Source organism: Phyllosticta capitalensis (assembly GCF_038381095.1).
Source record: "Phyllosticta capitalensis strain CBS 128856 chromosome Unknown BKA78scaffold_1, whole genome shotgun sequence".
NCBI classification, from domain to species: domain Eukaryota; kingdom Fungi; phylum Ascomycota; class Dothideomycetes; order Botryosphaeriales; family Phyllostictaceae; genus Phyllosticta; species Phyllosticta capitalensis.
The window spans coordinates 598444-614620 of record NW_027117439.1 but is presented as its reverse complement, the minus strand read 5'-3'; the positions used below and the strand labels follow the sequence as shown (position 1 = coordinate 614620).

Sequence of the window (16177 nt, the reverse complement as noted above, 5' to 3'; positions counted from 1 at the left end):
GACCATGTCCCTCCGCTGCATGCATTGACTGACGCCCTCCTCGCTTCCACGCCGCGCTCTGCTTCTACTTTCGGCCTGTCCGTCTTTGCTCTCTATTCCCTCCCTGAGCCCCGCCTGGGGTCCGTGACACCTTCACAATGAGCTCTCGTAAGTTGAGCCTCTTGTCTTGGCCATGACGCCGCTGACCACCGTGTCCATCCAGTTAAGCAATTCATCCGCAACGTGCGGGCTGCCAAAACCATTGCCGACGAGAGGGCCGTTGTCCAAAAGGAGAGTGCTGCCATTCGTGCCTCTTTCCGCGAAGAAAGCCACGATTCCAACGTTCGGTAAAGCATACGGCCAGTGTCGGGGCAAGCTAGGTGCTGATTTGGCTCAAAGGAGAAACAACGTTGCCAAACTGCTATACCTCTTCACCCTCGGCGAGCGCACACATTTTGGTCAGATAGAATGTCTGAAGCTCCTGGCGTCGCCGCGTTTCGCCGACAAGCGCCTGGGTTATTTGGGTACCATGTTGCTGCTGGACGAGAACCAGGAGGTTTTGACATTGGTCACCAACTCGCTCAAAAACGACTTGAACCACCAGAACCAATTCATCGTGGGCCTCGCCCTGTGTACGCTCGGCAACATTGCGTCGATTGAAATGTCTCGAGACCTCTTTCCCGAAGTCGAACAAATCCTGTCCAGCGCAAATCCATACATTCGTCGGAAAGCCGCCATTTGCGCCATGAGGATATGCAAAAAGGTCCCCGACTTGCAGGAGCACTTTTTCGAAAAGGCAAAACTTCTCCTTGCCGACCGCAACCACGGCGTCTTGATTTGCGGCCTTACACTGGTGACGAGTTTGTGCGAAGCAGACGAAGAGGAAGACGATGAGCTTGGCGTCATTGAAATGTTCAAGCCGCTGACGCCTCAGCTGGTCAAGATGCTCAAGAGCCTTTCGAGCTCAGGCTATGCGCCAGAGCATGATGTAAATGGCATCACGGATCCTTTCCTCCAAGTCAAGATTCTCCGGCTCCTCCGCGTTTTTGGTCGCGGCGACGCTCAGACGAGCGAGCAAATCAATGATATTTTGGCACAGGTGGGTTTTCGTCTCAGATCGGGGTTCGTTTGCTGATGCGTGCTAGGTCGCGACGAACACAGACTCAACCAAAAATGTCGGCAACTCCATCTTGTACGAGGCGGTACTTACAATCCTGGATATCGAAGCAGACTCTGGTTTGCGCGTGCTCGGAGTCAACATTCTCGGCAAATTTTTGGCCAACAGGGATAACAACATCAGATATGTCGCTCTCAACACCCTGATCAAGGTGGTAGCCGTGGAGCCGAACGCCGTCCAAAGACATCGCAACACGATTCTCGACTGTTTGCGGGACCCGGATATTAGCATTAGGCGGAGAGCTTTGGACCTCAGTTTTACGCTGATCAACGAGAGCAACGTCCGTGTGCTCATCCGAGAGCTACTCTCCTTCCTCGAAGTTGCCGACAATGAATTCAAGCCAATTATGACGACGCAAATTGGTATTGCCGCCGATAGATTCGCCCCAAACAAGCGATGGCACATAGATACAATGCTTCGAGTCCTGAAGCTGGTAGGTCTCGCTTCTGCCATCTCCATTGTCCAACTAACACCTTCTAGGCTGGCAACTATGTAAAGGAACAGATTCTGTCATCTTTCGTGCGTCTCGTTGCAAACACCCCCGACCTGCAGACCTACACTGTCCAAAAACTCTACGCCGCCCTCAAGGAAGATATTACCCAGGAAGGCCTTACTCTTGCGGGATCTTGGGCAATTGGAGAGTATGCCGATACGCTGCTGCGTGGTGGCCAGTACGAAGAGGAAGAGCTTGTCAAGGAAGTCAAGGAAAACGACATTGTGGACCTTTTCGGCACGATTCTCAACAGCAACTACGCCGGCCAGGTCGTGACCGAGTACATCATTACCGCCGCAATGAAGCTGACTACTCGTCTTTCCGACTCTACGCAAGTGGAAAGGTTGAGGCGGCTCATGATGACCCACCAGACTCACTTGGACGTGGAGATTCAACAGCGTGCTGTCGAGTACGGCAACCTCTTTTCGTACGATTCGATAAGAAAGGGTGTTCTCGAGCGAATGCCGCCCCCTGAAATCCGAGAAGCTCAGAGGGTGCTGGGCGAATCCACATCCAAAAAGAGGTCATCCAAGCTTGTTAGCAAGAAGAAGCCCAGCCAAGTCACAGAGCAAGATATGCTTCTGGATCTCATGGGAGGCTCCGATGTTCCAGGACCCGCTGCTCCAAGCAACACCAACGGCTCCCAAAACAACGCTGACCTGCTCGCCGACATTCTTGGTGGCGGCGGCATGTCATCACCACCACCACAGACCACATCTCCTCCGGCCGGCCAATCGAACGTCAACTCAATCATGGATCTCTTTAGCAACAACAGCGGCACCAACACTCCCCAACCACAACCAGCAGCCGCTGCTCGACCTCCCCCATCCGCCGACCTGTTTGGTGGCCTCGCTTCGCCTCCTCCAGCTGCCGCCACGCCGCCACCAGGCAGCGCCCCAGCACACGAGGCCTACAACAAAAACGATCTGCACATCACGTTTCAAGTGCAGCGCAGTGGCAACAGCGCGCAGATTTTGGCGCGCTTCCGCAATGCAAGCAACTTTGGCCGCCTAAGCAACGTTACGCTCCAGGCAGCAGTGCCCAAGAGCCAGAAACTCGCGCTGCAGGCAATCAGCAACAGCGACTTGGACGGCGGAATGGAGGCCACGCAGCAGATGAGAATTGGCGCTGTTAGTGGGGTAAGTTGATTCACTGAAGTATATTGAGTTTTTGCTAACGTCTTCTTTCCAGCCTCTTCCAGCCAAGATTCGTCTTCGTCTGCGCATTGGATACTCGAAAGATGGCAATGCTGTGCAGGAGCAGGTTGATTGGTCTGAGCCGTCGTAGAAGAGCCGCGTGTCTTTCTGTTGCTGGGAAGCCGAGCTAGGCTGCAACTTTTTTGTGGGCTGTATGAAAAGAGCATGATGGTAAGCAGTGTCACTCACGGTGGTGGGATGAAGTATTACCAAGTTTAGGATGGATGATGAAGGATGAAGAGGCGGACGACGCTGACAGCTGCCACAAGAAAGCATGCCAGCAGAGCATGGATAGAACGGCGTGAGTGGCACAAAATCGTCTTGAAAAGATGCCAACACCATAACCCACCCAACTACCCAACCTACTTACCTTCGAACCGATGTTAATGAACCAATTTCATTCCTCCTCTGATTACTATCTGCCTAAGCGATGTCGAGTGATGGCGGAGGCGGAGGCGGAGGTGAAAGTTTTCACAACGGGCCTTCGCACGGGATGCATACATTGGAAGGCATGGGATGACAGATTTTGCGTCTTGTCATGAAGCCGCAGCCTCTCGAAGGAACCACGTGCCTGTTTGCAATCAAGGACGGAATGAAGAGACTACTACGTAGTCGCCTTACTGCACATCACTGCCCTCTTCAAGAAAGGAAACAACCTACGGCGGCTCCGCACTAACCACACCAAGTAGGCGTCGCGATAGCAAATAGAGTCAGTGAACCTATGTAAACCCATCTGCCCAGACTCAGAGCCCAGCAGGCATGCAAGACAGGAACTCTCTGGATCATGTCTACCTGACCAAGACAAAATACACATCGTCATGACCAAAACATGCATCGTCATAGACTCATCCAACAAAGAACCTTCCATGGACAAGCAAAATGCTCTCGGCCTCGCCGCCTCCGCGCCCGCCCGCTCCCATCCCGTCCTTACATTGCTTGGCCACCCGCTACTCCGTCTGCCCGCCTCCCGTGCCTCTCCGTCTCGTCCACGGCCCACCCGCCTTAGTCGATTAGGTACAGTAGCGTCACGGGCGCCCGCGCCCTCGGCCTCGGCCTCGGCCTCCAACGCACACAATGTAGTCATCCGCGCTTTTCGCACCAAAACTCTTGTTTCGCTTTAGAGCGTCGAGTCAGGGGAGAAGCCAGCCGGCCACTAGCCACGAGCCAGGCAGGCGAGTTCCCGCTGCACACGCGCCTGGCTCCCGCCTCGCCTCTGAACCGTTTGGCATTGGCTGCCAGCCCGGGCTGCTGCGCTCGTATGTTACCGGATCGAGCCCTTACGGCGGGGGGTGACAGGAGAACATCGGGTCGCAGGGATGGCCTGGTTGCCGCTAGGCATGACGCGATGATGGTTTGTAGATCGATAAGTTGTAGGGCGGTTAGGCGGCGGCTGTACGGTAGTTGGGCGGCTTGCCGGTCTGGGCGCGGTGCGCGGTGACTCGTCGGGGTCGGGTATGCTGCGGAGGGCGCGAGGATTGGTAAGATGGGTTAGGAACGGCGGAATTAGGAGAGGGTGGGTAGAGGCGAGAGGACCGAGAAGGGCAAGAGCTGGATAGCGGAGAGAAGATCATCAGGTCTGGGCAGCCATCCGGTGTCTTCATGTGGGAGCCGGAGAGCGTACGGCGTCTTGAAGGGTTCGGACGAAAATGCACGCACAACGTCTCTTTTCTTGTTAATGACGGCGTTGCGCGAACGGCACGTGGAGGTAGATGGGAAAAGAAGGCGAGCAAAAGACCAACAGAGTGTGGCGCACAGAGTAATTATCGTCGTATTCACGAATACATTGATTGAGCAGAGTGGTCGTATATACCGAAAAATCATCAGCCCAAAAAAACAGGGGCACACACTACTACGCCTGCCTGCCAAAACCAAGGCTTCAAACGAGCATCGAGTTGAGTCGGAGAAAGATTTGGACAAAGAGGGATGAACCCCAAGGCTTGACCTGATCCGCTTTTTTGTAATGGAAATGTACATTCTGCGGCCCCTGCTCCGTCTTCATCTAGGTGTAGGTATTCGTACAGTCGTGATGCAAACAGAGCTAGTAGGCGGCAATGAAGGATGATTGTAGCGAGAAAGGTGTTGGGAATGTCGTGGGATACGTTGCGTAAAAAGGGGATGAAGGAAAGATCAATGAAGCATTACTGTACCTTGAACATTTTGTGGGGCAAGTCGCAAGACGAGGGCACTACCCGCCAAAACCTTGATGTGTGCCTCCCCCAGGTTGTTGCGCAAAGCCACCTGCGCTGCCAGAAGTGTCCATAGCCATTGACATGAGCCAGTCGGCCGTGGCATTGTTCTGCCTTGCATGGGCAGGATCCGCGATCCAGGTGCTCTGTACAAACGTGTCCCAGTCGTCCCAGTTGACGGGGTCGACGTAGCTGTCAATGTTCATATTTGACATGTTGCTTGTCGCTTGCGCGGCCATCATATCGAGGCTGGATCGGTGCTGCTGCGCTGCTGCTGCTGCAGCTGCCGCTTGTTGAGCTTGAGCTTGCGCTTGCGCTTGTTGGCGAGAAGAGAGAGAGGGATGGGTTTGGATCTGAGGCGTCATCGAGCTGATGGAGGCGGGTGTCGAAGCGGTAGAGAAGTACGAGTCGGGCGTGAAGCCGTTGCTGGTTGATGCTTGGGACATTGGCATCGGGACGAAATTTTGGGGATGCGGCGGTATCGGGGCCATTGTCGCGGCCGTCGGGCTGTTGGAGGTGACCGAAGGCCGCGGTTTTGGCATTGGGGCCGAGGGGCTGTTGGTCATGCTCTTTTGAGTCGGAGATCCGTGGTTTTGCAGTTTCTTCTCGGCGTCCGCCTGGAGTGCCTGCTCGCGCGCAAGCCGTGCCTTTTGGTAGAGCTTCTTGACTGGTCGCCAGAGCGAGACGTCGGTGACCAGAGACCGTGCACGCTCGTAGACGGTGTCCACGACTTTCCAGGCCCTCTCGACATGGGGACCGCGGGTTTGCACGCAAAGCTCGGCGAGAGCAACTGCGATGGGGTGCCACTCGACGTAGGTGTCAAAGTACCAGCTGAACTTGATGGACAGTGGATGCATAACCACCTCATAATCAATCTCGAGATGAGTGACGGCGGCCTCGAGAATCTCCAGCTTTGTCGCCTTGCTTTTGAAGGCAAATCGTCTTGTTTGGATAGGGTAATGGACAAGAAGCCAAAACTCCGTCAAGATGATTTGCACGACTTTGATGACCACGTACTGAATCGGAACCTCGGGCTTGCAGTGAGCGAGAAACATTTTCTGCATCCTTTCCTTGAAGCGCTCCACCTCCTCTTGTATTTGATGCTGCCAGTGCTCGCGTTTGTGCTCGTCGTCGATATTTGCGGGTATGGGGCTGAAGAACTTGGGTGCCACGGCCGATGCCTCCTGACACAACTTGGAAAAGGTCATTTCGGTGTAGCCTTCGCGTTCTTGTGGCGGAAATCGCGTATTTGGCTCAATGTCCTCGTCGTTGATGTTGAGGGGTACCTTTGTGCTGCACTGCTCCAGAGCTATCAAAGGAAATGATCCACGATCTTCGCAGGCTCGAATGTCCAGCACAACGATTTGCCACCATAATCGTCGCCTGACCTCGGTGTCGTATGGCGAGAATCCGGTGAGTGCTCCGTCGCGGTGCAGGTTGAGATCTTGTGCCACGCGCACGGCCAATGCCACCAATGTCCAGGCCGATCGCGTCTTGTTGTGGCTTCTCAAGCAAACCTGGGCTTGTTAGATTGCAGGGTGTCATCATCAGCTTGCTGTAGCGCCGCTTACCAAGTAGAGCACAAAGGCCTGGAGGACTTGGATGTCTGTAGAGTTCAAGAAATCCGCATTTGACAATGCTATCTCCAGGCAGTGTCTCGTCTGACCAACAACTGTAGGCTTGTCCCTACCCAAAACCTCCAAGCATTCGGTGGAAGAGAGCGTTGTGACGGCGGCAAAGTAAATGGCAAACATGATTGCTTCCTCGCCTCCGCCCTTGGGAATTGCCATGGTGTCGGCAGCTGCAGACTTGAGGAGAGGGCTTATGGTCGGACGGTGGAGAACTTTGAAAATCACATCGACGCGATCCCAATAGATATTTGCAAGAGCTTCGATATGAGGTCCCGGAGGATGAAGCCATCTCAGGTCGGTCGTTTCCATGTCACCGCTGAAAAGAAAAAGGCTGTTCATCAGGCGCTTTTCGTAGTTGTCACCATGAACTGGCGGAGAGCTGAAGTGAGTTGACGCATCTTCCTCGTCCTCTGAAGTTGGCTCGTTGAGCAACTCCCTCAAACCTTCGACCTATGGGCTCATCAGGATTCTCGGTTCGGCACGCGAGCAAGCGACTCGGCTCGAGACGCTGGATTTGATCTGGCTCACCTCTCCGCTTAAACTTGTCCAAAAGTCTTCTCCCAGATACCGGCCACCGTCTCCCTTCATGACAGGATAAGTTCCATCTTCTCGCGGTCCGCCGTGGTGATCACCACCTCTTGGGGCCAGGAGTAACGGCTTGACGACGCCTGGCATCCATTCTCCCTTTTCCGTGGTAGCTTCAGACTCTTCTTCTTCCTCTTCTCCTTGAGCGTCTTCATCCTCGTGGGGCTCCTCCTTGGTGCCTTTGCGAGCGGTTATGGCAACCTCGCCCCCAAGACCGTCAACTAGGCTCTCCAGGTGATCCAGCCGTCGCAAAAGCTCCTCATGCCGCCGGCCTTGCTTTCGGCGCGCAGCACGTTGCAACGGAAAAACACATTCGGACTTGGAGCGCTGGCAATTTCCACAGGGGCGTTCTTTATCGCAGCGCACCTTGCGCGCGCGGCAGTTGTGACAGGACAGCAAGCTAGGGGGTGTCGGCATGGTAAAGTCGTAGGGCTGGATACGGGAACGTCGGAAACTACTCTCCGCGAGTCCGGGGGAAAGTGAAGAGCTTCAATCGAATACTCCAACAAGGCCGCGGTTGGGGAGAGGAGAGAAGTTGGGAAAGCGAGCGCGCATGCCGTCGAGATCAACAGTCTGTTTTCTTTGAGATGACGACCAGGGTACAGGAGCGCGCGAGTCCGCTTAATGTATGACCTCGACGGCGCCCGCGACTTCGGGCCCGTTGGCCTCCGCCGTAATATGACTCAGCAGCCCGAACTACACCACAGATGCTTCGCCTGCAGCTAAAGCCGCAGCACGACAAGAACAAAGACGGCTGTCGAGGGGCCATCTTCGTCGACCCCAGGTTCCAGTTGCGTCACATGAGTCTACCGCACTTCCTGCGTCGCTGCGCCCACGCAGCTCAGCTCCAGCTCCTCCAAGGCCTTTGTCGGGAATTTTCCCCGTCGTTGACGAACCATCAGAGCGCGGGTACGAAGCTAACGACGGAGAGCTTGGAGTGGTCAAGCTTAAGTCTGGGACAAGGATGGCGCCCGATCCCCGTCCGCTTCAGGGAAACCTTGGCCGCCGCCGCAGCGTGCAGAAAGAGTCAGACCGCGAGGGCGTTTGCTTCGCAACACTGGCTGCCTGTCACGGACATTTCCGCCTGGTCGAAACATTCTTCTCTCCGCTTCATGCGATGCGCCAGCTCAGAGTCTTGCCCGCGATAGAACCCATGCCGATCGTCTCTCTGCTCAACCAATGGCGTCGAGCTACCGTCCAGAGGCCTCAGGCGAGCCCACAGCATTCCGTCAGCGTTTCCTGCGATATCCGGTCTGGCCACGCACCGCCTCATCCAAACGTGGCTGACTCCCTTGGTGTTGAAGGGCCAAGGCTTCTTTGATCTTTCAAGGCGACACCAGTTATTGACTCCCTAACTTTTGCGCTCGTGTTTTCATCGTGTCGATTCGTCACTTGATTTTAGCTTTCCGCCGTGGTTGGTAATCCGGGCCTCTTGACCACCATATCCTTGGCCGTCCTTGGCGCTGTTGTAAAGGTGTACGTGTTGTACCCACGATTTGCGCCCGTTTTTTGTCCTTCAATTTATTTTCAAAATGTTTCCTTGACATACGTCACCATGGGTCCAACATCGCAGATGAGTTGGGAATAACCGGAGGCAACCGCGTAACCATAGTCTGATCCAGGAATGTCAGGCGATGAAGTCGTCCGCAGTCTGGCAGATGCCAGCTTGGATTGATCGCAGATTGCAGCAGATTGGCGCTAACGATACTGCAGAGCTTGTGTCAACGATGGTAATGTAATCGCATTCATTTTGCCGAGGCGCATGTCCAGCGCGTCCCATTCTGCCTACCGCTGCAGAAAGATTCCCCGGCCGTCAAATCCATGAGCTGCAGCAAACACCTCGCCCTCCTATTGGCAGCATCATTCCGCTTAAGGATGCCTCTTTTGGGCCCCAGGAAAGCCAGGATTTGACCAGGAAGATGCTGGATCTAACGCCAGTGCGAGTTATGACCAAGACAAACTTTGATGCAACAACACCTCTTCATCACGCCTTTGAGCAGAGGAGCGACAATCGCAGATTTTGAGATCTTTTCCAAGTGTTGGCCGAGGATTATGAGAAAGAAAGAGCTGCGGGCGAGGGTCGTACGTCGACCACGAGGAGAGCGCCTAGTGAGCTCGAATCAGTATCAACATTAGAACAGCAAAAGAGGGAGTTTAGACTTGCCAACCATGACGGGCGATGTTCATTGTTCAAGCCGAGCTACTGACTGGCTTGTCCGTTCATACTGGCTACCCTTGAACAACGCTGTCGGGGTTGAACAATGACGGCTCTGCACCTCCTCCGTTGGCAGTCCAAAATGGAAGCGGAGCGACGGCTCAGCTTTGGATATTCCAGATGGACGAAAGCAAGGTATGATGAGGGGCACCCACTTGGAAGACCTGTGACCGTCAGCGCCTCCTGAGCAAGGCGTATTCGAGTCTTGTCCAGTGGCAGGAAGAATGCCTCCCCCGGCGATGTCCGCCTGGCAAAATGACCGCCACGGCTCCACACGACGCCGGCGGCATTTGAGCCCAAGTTGAAAGATGGATGAGCGTTCGTTGAGCGGGTGAGCTTGGTGCACTGTCGCGCCTCCAAGTAATGCTGGTGAGGTGTTGACGACGTCCACGAGTAGCAGCAGTTCAATATCACGGGTCAACACCACGCCAAGCGGTGCCCTGACATTGACGATAGCACTGCGCAGTCTCTATCAGATCTGACCTTCCGCCAATTACTACGGCTGGCCATGCGCAAACCAGCGCAGGCAGAGGACGCGCGCGCCAGATCACCGGGCAGGTCCTGCCTCGACTGCCCACCTTCCAATCCGGCCGGCGCAGTGATCTGGAGCAGTGATCTGTGGCGGCTGGCAGTCACCTTTCCCTTTTTGGCAGCCACTGCCCTCCATAACCGCCCGCCAGATCACCAGCGCCTTCCTCGCCTGCCCACCTCCCCATCCGGCTGCGCGGTGCCCGGTGATCTGGAGCGGTGATCCGCGCACCTCCCACACCTATTTAAACCCTCCCCTCTCCCACCTCCTCCGTCCCTTTTCCTCTTCTTTTTCCTCCAAGCCAAAATCCCACCTACGACTCGACACGGAAGCACTGAGGATCCGCCCGCAAGTTCCACCCCGAAAATGCCCACTGGGAGTCGTTCCGGTTTTGAGAGGGGTCACACTCCGCGACCGAGGTCCCGTGAATGGCCCCTCTGCAACCGGGCCGTGGTGAGTTACCTCTACGACCGGTACCCGAGAGGATCTGGATGTGTTCGATACTCACGGTGGGCGGCCAGCACCGGCGACGGGCCACCTCAGCCGCGGGAGACTTGGACTTCGTCTTCGTCTCCCCGGTGAAAAGCACTCGCTGCTCCGGTGTCCTGCGTTCGGTCCGAGCTGAAAAATCCCAGTCGTCATCGCCTTGCGGTACGCTGGTAAGATCAAGGGACGCGAGCAACTCGCACCGGAAGTCCTGGCGCACTCCCACTCAAACCTGTCTGTGTGGCGGATACTTGAGTGGCGACGGAAGATCGCTACATGAAAATACGTGACCAAACGAGACCGAAATGACTTGACTTGACCGTGATTTGACTTGCCTTTGCCTTTGAATTTGCCTTTTCCCTGCCTTGCCTTTGCCCTCTGCCTTTGCCTTGATTTTGCCCTACCATTCCCTCTACCCTTTGCCCTGCCACTGCCTTTGCCTGTCAGATTCGCCTGTATGCCATTGCCAGCGCGTGCTCCTGAATGCCCCCAATATCAATGTGTCCACCAAACTCAGTAAGTAGCCAGGTATCTCCAAAGCAATGTCTTTGTTGACATGACAAGCCAGTATTTGCTCCAAGTGACGGCTTTCAGCCAAACGCGAGTCTGTAGCAGCGGATGTCCTCGTACACGCGGCAAAAGCAGCCTCCAAGAGCCTTGAGCGCCGAATCACTGACGCCGCAAGACGTCGAGCGTTGGGCAGAGAGCACAAAACGCCGCATGAAAGACCGCTGTGAGTTCCCTTTCACGATGCTGTGTATGCATTGTTCACTGACTCCCTTACCCTCAGCCGTTTGCCAGCCATCAGTGCCAGCCTGAAGCCGCCGGGCAATCGAAGCCCTTCTACCACGCTGGAGTCTACGATACTGTCTGTATGCTATGCCCATTGGATGCTCCCCCGTAGTGAGTAGCGTCTGCTGACATTGAAAGCCAGATTTTCCAATCAACGGAGCGGATGCCAGCACACACGCTACAAAAGCCGCTACCGTAGACAGCCCTTGAGCGCCGAATCACTGAGGCCGCAAGACGACGCGCCCTGGACGGACATCACCGAGAGCCGGGAGCAAGACCGTGACGAGGCTGTGCCGGCATCGTTCACTGAACAGATACCGCATGCTCAGCCGCCTGCCAGCAAGGTGTCAATGTTCAACGTCAGTTTCAAGCCAACAGGCAGTTCGACCTCGTCTGTGAGTGCCCTCAGCAAAAGCACTTGTCAAAAGATGCGATGCTCTTGTGGACGTCTCAATCCAGGCCCTCCTCCAAGGAACGGAGCGGATACCCTCGTACACGCTGCAAAGACGGCCACCGCCCACAGGCCTTGAGCACAATGGAAGACGTTGAGGGTAGCAAGCGGCGAGCCCCGGACGAACGACACTGAGAATCCGCGAGCGAAACGATGGCGCGTGCTGCCCTCTCCGCCAATCGTTGTGCCGGCATTGTTCGCTGGGTCCCATATGCTGAGCCGCCCATCGGCGCCGCCCTCGTTGACATGTCAAGCAAGGCCCTGCCACACGCCAGTCTGGAACAGCGGACGCCCGCTCTGCATACATGGATGCGGCAGAAACAGCCTCCAAACGCCTCAAGAGCTAATTCACCGAAGCATCAAAACGTTGAGCGCTGGGTGGATAACGCAGAGAGCCGCAAGCAGCAAGGCACCACGGGGCGCGCTCCCTCTTCGCAAGTCTCTGTCTGGTGTCTGCATTGTTCACTGAATCCTACACACTCAGCCAGGCTCCCGCCAGCCGTCAGTCAGTGTCAGTGTCAGCATCAAGCCGCCAGACAGTTCAAGCTCAAGCTCATCCGTCACGAATACTCTCAGCGAAAGCACACCAAACACCAAGAGCCATTTACACATCTCTCTGTCTGGCCACGACGGAGTCCCTCGGCAGTCCCTCGGCAGCAGCAGCAAAGTAAAAAGAGCGCCAGAGAGGTCCGCGAAGCCCACCCGTGTGCCTGCCTATCTGCCTGCCTACTTTACGCCCAGATAGATACTTGGCCCGCATCCGACTCTTGGGCATTGCGCGCGCTCCAGATAGACATTTCGGTGCTCTCCTCTGCTTTCCTCCACTATTTCTTTCTGGTCATGAGGGTCATAAGGCAAAGAGCTCGGCCACGGCATTGCGCTACGCTTTGTTGCGTGCTATGGGACGGGATGTATGCGAGGGAAAGGCTAGGTGGGATGCTCAGCTGGCACGTCCGCTGGCTGGCCGTCTGCCTGGCGGCAAGGTGTCTGTGTCTGTGACAAGCCGCCGGACAGCTCGAGCTCGTCTCTCATGCGCTCGCTCGTCATGAGTACGCTCCATCTCGCACACGGCACGGGTAACACAGCAAAGACGACCAAGTCAAATGGCGGGAACCGTTGCGCTTCAGCGCCAGGAACGCTCAGCCTCCAGGAATTTTACTTTTTGCTTTACGCTCAAGCAGACGATTTATCAGGTAACGTAACGATTCGCGGGGTATATGGCAAGAAGCTGGACCTCACAATGTCTTCCCTCTTCTGCCTGCCCTCATTTCCTCCGGCATGGACGACAGACTCGGGCGACGTGCTAGCCACGGAACGGTCCTACTCCCCATGTGCCGTACTGTGGCAGGCATTTTGGGAGGCTGTGAGGTTGCGAGGCAGTGGGTGGACATGCCTTGCGGAGACACCGTGGTGATTGACACGTACCGGACACGTTCTGTCGTGTGGGGGACGACAGGCGCCTCGAACGGGTGCGTGGATGGGTCTCTGCTCGTCCCCTCTGCTCGCAGTTCCTCTACTCTAAGGACGATCTTTGAGACAGACGGAGTGGTGTGGTGGCTTGCTAGCTCGCACGTGTGAAGAGTGTAGACACAAGGCATAAGTTATGGGAAGAAGCGGAGGATCGTGCAGCAGGGAGCGTGAATGAGGTGGACAAGACATGATCACAGAGGTGGCATCAGGGGCACACGATGGAATTGTGCAGGAAGGACATACTTGGCCAGGTCTCGTTGCTTTGAATGTGTTGTATTTGTATCGTACTTCCATTACTGCTCTTGATATCCTTCATAGAACGTGATAACTGTTCCCGATACTAGCTGTGTAAAGCAAACCCGCATAATTTCCATCCCTCCTCCATAATCTCAAGCCGTCATAGCTATTGGCGTTGTTGGTCGTATTATGCAACGCTCTTCAATCCTTGCTGTGTGATGCAATGCTCTTCAGTCCTTGCTGTGTGACCCAGCTCCCTCATCTGCAATGACCACTGCCAGATCCATGGAGATGGTGGGCTCGAAGTCGTATCTGTTGGATCAGTCCTGCTCCTCCTTTCAAGCCTGCCACTCCCCTTCTTCCGTCTTCACCGGGTCCTCGTCGTTGCCACTGCCCCAACCGAATTTGACATAGCTGTCCCCCTTGTCGTGCTCAGCCTTCAGCCTCTTACTCATCTCGTTTCCAAGACTGAGTCGAATGGGAATCTCCTCCCATCCAGGTACGTCCATTGTTTCCGTCGCCTTCTCCCAAAGTTTGCCATAAGAGCCGTAGTTGTTGGCGAAAATGTCTGCAGTATCAGGGTTTTCCGTGTGGAGGTGCCAGCACCTGTAGTAGGCATCCGCAGCCGCAAGCCAGTTCTGGAGAATGAACGTCTTCCACCTCGTCATGAGGGCCTTCATCTCTCCGCTGGCACTCTCAGGCGTGTCGAAGATGACCACAAAGTCGATGATGTGGTCGATGGGCCTGAACATGGCGCGGGTGAACTTGATTGGGTCGGCGCGGAAAATAGGATTCCAGACATGGTGCATGCGCTCCTCGGGGGACATGGTGTGGAGGACAAATCCCGAGTTCATCTTGTTCTTTTTCTTGTTGTCTTCGACGGCTTTCAGGACGGCTTGACGGACGAACCTCTCGACCTGGTTTTTTATCTTGTACATCTCATCCCAGTTGGCCTGGGCCATTTTAGAAAAGAGAGTATAACGCAAAGACGATCCAGGGTTTCCAAGCAATGCCCACAACTTCTTCTCTTCGATCTTGTGGTGAAGGAAGTAGACGACTGCTCTGAACTCGTCGAGTCTCTCAGCGTGCTCTGAAAAGCCGTTAGTTAAGCACGCCAGAGGCACAGGTGAGAATTTAGCCTACCTTTGCTCGCCTCTCGAGCGAACCATTGCGCGTCGGTCTCGTTTGGATCGACAATCAGCACGGCAAAGTACTCCGATCTGCCTGCAAGGAAGATGCGCCTGTCTGTGGTAGAAGTCTTGAGCGGTGGTGGCGGCATCGCGTCATGGTCAGAGACCGAGCGCTTTCGCTTGCGCGCGTCTTGCTCATGCGGCATGGTGTTGACGGTGACGATCAAGTATGGAGAGTTTGAGGTGGGCAATGAGGTAGAGAGTGTGAGGTTGAGCGCTCAAGGTGGAGCACGCTGGGCGTGCTATGTGGAGGGATGAAGAGTTGAGGTGAAGAGTTGAGGTGGAGAAGACGAGGTCAAGAGGGTGAGGTGAAGAGGAGTGTGGTGGAGAAGGTGCAAGCGGGAAGCGGACGTGAGGCAAGTGCCTGAGGGTTGAAGGCAGGTGCAGCAGACGAGTGGAAGCGCTCACTGCCAGTCAGGCCATGAGCCAGCCTAGGTGCCTTCCACTCCGGCGAGACGGTTTGGCAAAGGAGCGGATGACAAGAATGGGGCCTCACCAGAAACCCAACGAGAATTGTCTTCCGCTCCAGGTACCTGAGGTAGGCATGCATCATACAGCCCCCCGAGTACCGTCCATCTTGTCCCTCACTACGCAAAAGGGAAGAGCTCTTGCGTGTCTCGCGCATGCTCAGCAGAGCAGGCATCGCCCAAGATCAATGTCTTTATTCTGGGAGCAGACGCAGGCTCACGTCAAGCTAGATAGCCAGGAAGTCTTTCTTTCTGTAGTCAACAAAGAGCAGAAGCCGCATACCTTGGACAAGCTCAGCCAGCTGAGCAGGCGTCGCTCAAATCAACTCTCCATGATTCCAGAAATCTTGGGCTGTGGTCCGCGTATGCTGACTGGCAAAGCCTTCCATGTGCGCACTGGATTGCCTTGAATGTGGGGGTAGACGCAGGCTCAAGACGAGTACCTACGTAGGAAGTCTTTGGTTTCGTGGTCACGGCCGGATGACCCTGATGAAACCGTTGCGACATGTCGCTCTGCCGGCTTATAACTGCTCGACAGAATCAGCCTAGGTAAGTGAGAATGCTTTGAGGGAAATCCGACTGTGGCCGCGGAGTGACAGGTGGACCAGCAGGAACCTATGCAGATAGACCACAGCAGTTTTCCCTACACCACAAGGCATACGCAAGCGTGTCCGTCTCTTCGTCCAGTTTTGGCCATGATCTCCTCGAGACGCTCGCAGCTGTAGAGGAGGTCAAATCACAGGCAGCACCCGACGAAAATGGCTAGAGGTGGATGAGCATTTTGCTGTGTTGGGAGAGACGATGAATATCAATGGCCTCCACGACGCATCAGACGGCAGCAGCAGCACCACAAGCACCCATAACCATCAGACGCGCAACGGGTGGAAATATTATCCAAAGAAAACCACAGTCCACGCTCCGACCCCAGCCACGAAACAATACTCCCAATAGGTGCGTCGCGACACAGTAGTAAAATGGGGCCACATATTTTTTGTGCAATTGTGCAAAAAAATGTAAGATATAAGAGAAGAAAAGAAGAGATGTAAGAAAAGCGACAACGGTTTTAGGTTCCAGCCCCATCATGATCTCTTCT

General features: G+C 55.2%; 4 protein-coding genes across 4 annotated transcripts; 1 reads left to right on the top strand and 3 right to left on the bottom strand.

Annotated features, from left to right (window-relative positions):
- Positions 1-137: 137 nt before the first annotated feature.
- Positions 138-2936, top strand: BKA78DRAFT_290919 (DNA II binding protein 1; the record flags this gene model as incomplete). Its single annotated transcript, XM_066885815.1, has 6 exons — positions 138-147; positions 203-326; positions 379-1078; positions 1125-1589; positions 1637-2788; positions 2841-2936. 6 exons carry the CDS (start codon positions 138-140, stop codon positions 2934-2936), a joined length of 2547 nt encoding a protein of 848 aa, XP_066748864.1.
- Positions 2937-3418: 482 nt separating this feature from the next.
- Positions 3419-4134, bottom strand: BKA78DRAFT_4614 (uncharacterized protein). Its single transcript, XM_066893224.1, has one exon. It carries the CDS (start codon positions 3927-3929, stop codon positions 3450-3452), a length of 480 nt encoding a protein of 159 aa, XP_066748863.1. The 5' UTR covers positions 3930-4134; the 3' UTR covers positions 3419-3449.
- Positions 4135-5030: 896 nt separating this feature from the next.
- On the bottom strand, positions 5031-7664 carry BKA78DRAFT_290918 (fungal-specific transcription factor domain-containing protein; the record flags this gene model as incomplete). The annotated part of the gene is made up of 3 exons (XM_066885814.1): positions 5031-6548; positions 6603-7112; positions 7191-7664. 3 exons carry the CDS (start codon positions 7662-7664, stop codon positions 5031-5033), a joined length of 2502 nt encoding a protein of 833 aa, XP_066748862.1.
- A 5859-nt stretch (positions 7665-13523) lies between these two features.
- Positions 13524-14763, bottom strand: BKA78DRAFT_375723 (uncharacterized protein; the record flags this gene model as incomplete). The annotated part of the gene is made up of 2 exons (XM_066892810.1): positions 13524-14517; positions 14571-14763. The coding sequence occupies 2 exons, from the start codon at positions 14761-14763 to the stop codon at positions 13766-13768; spliced, it is 945 nt and encodes a 314-aa protein (XP_066748861.1). The 3' UTR covers positions 13524-13765.
- Between the last annotated feature and the right edge of the window lie 1414 nt (positions 14764-16177).

Excerpts from the sequence above, each read along its gene's own strand:
- BKA78DRAFT_4614 (XM_066893224.1), bottom strand. The coding sequence starts at position 3,929 with ATGACTACATTGTGTGCGTTGGAGGCCGAGGCCGAGGCCGAGGGCGCG.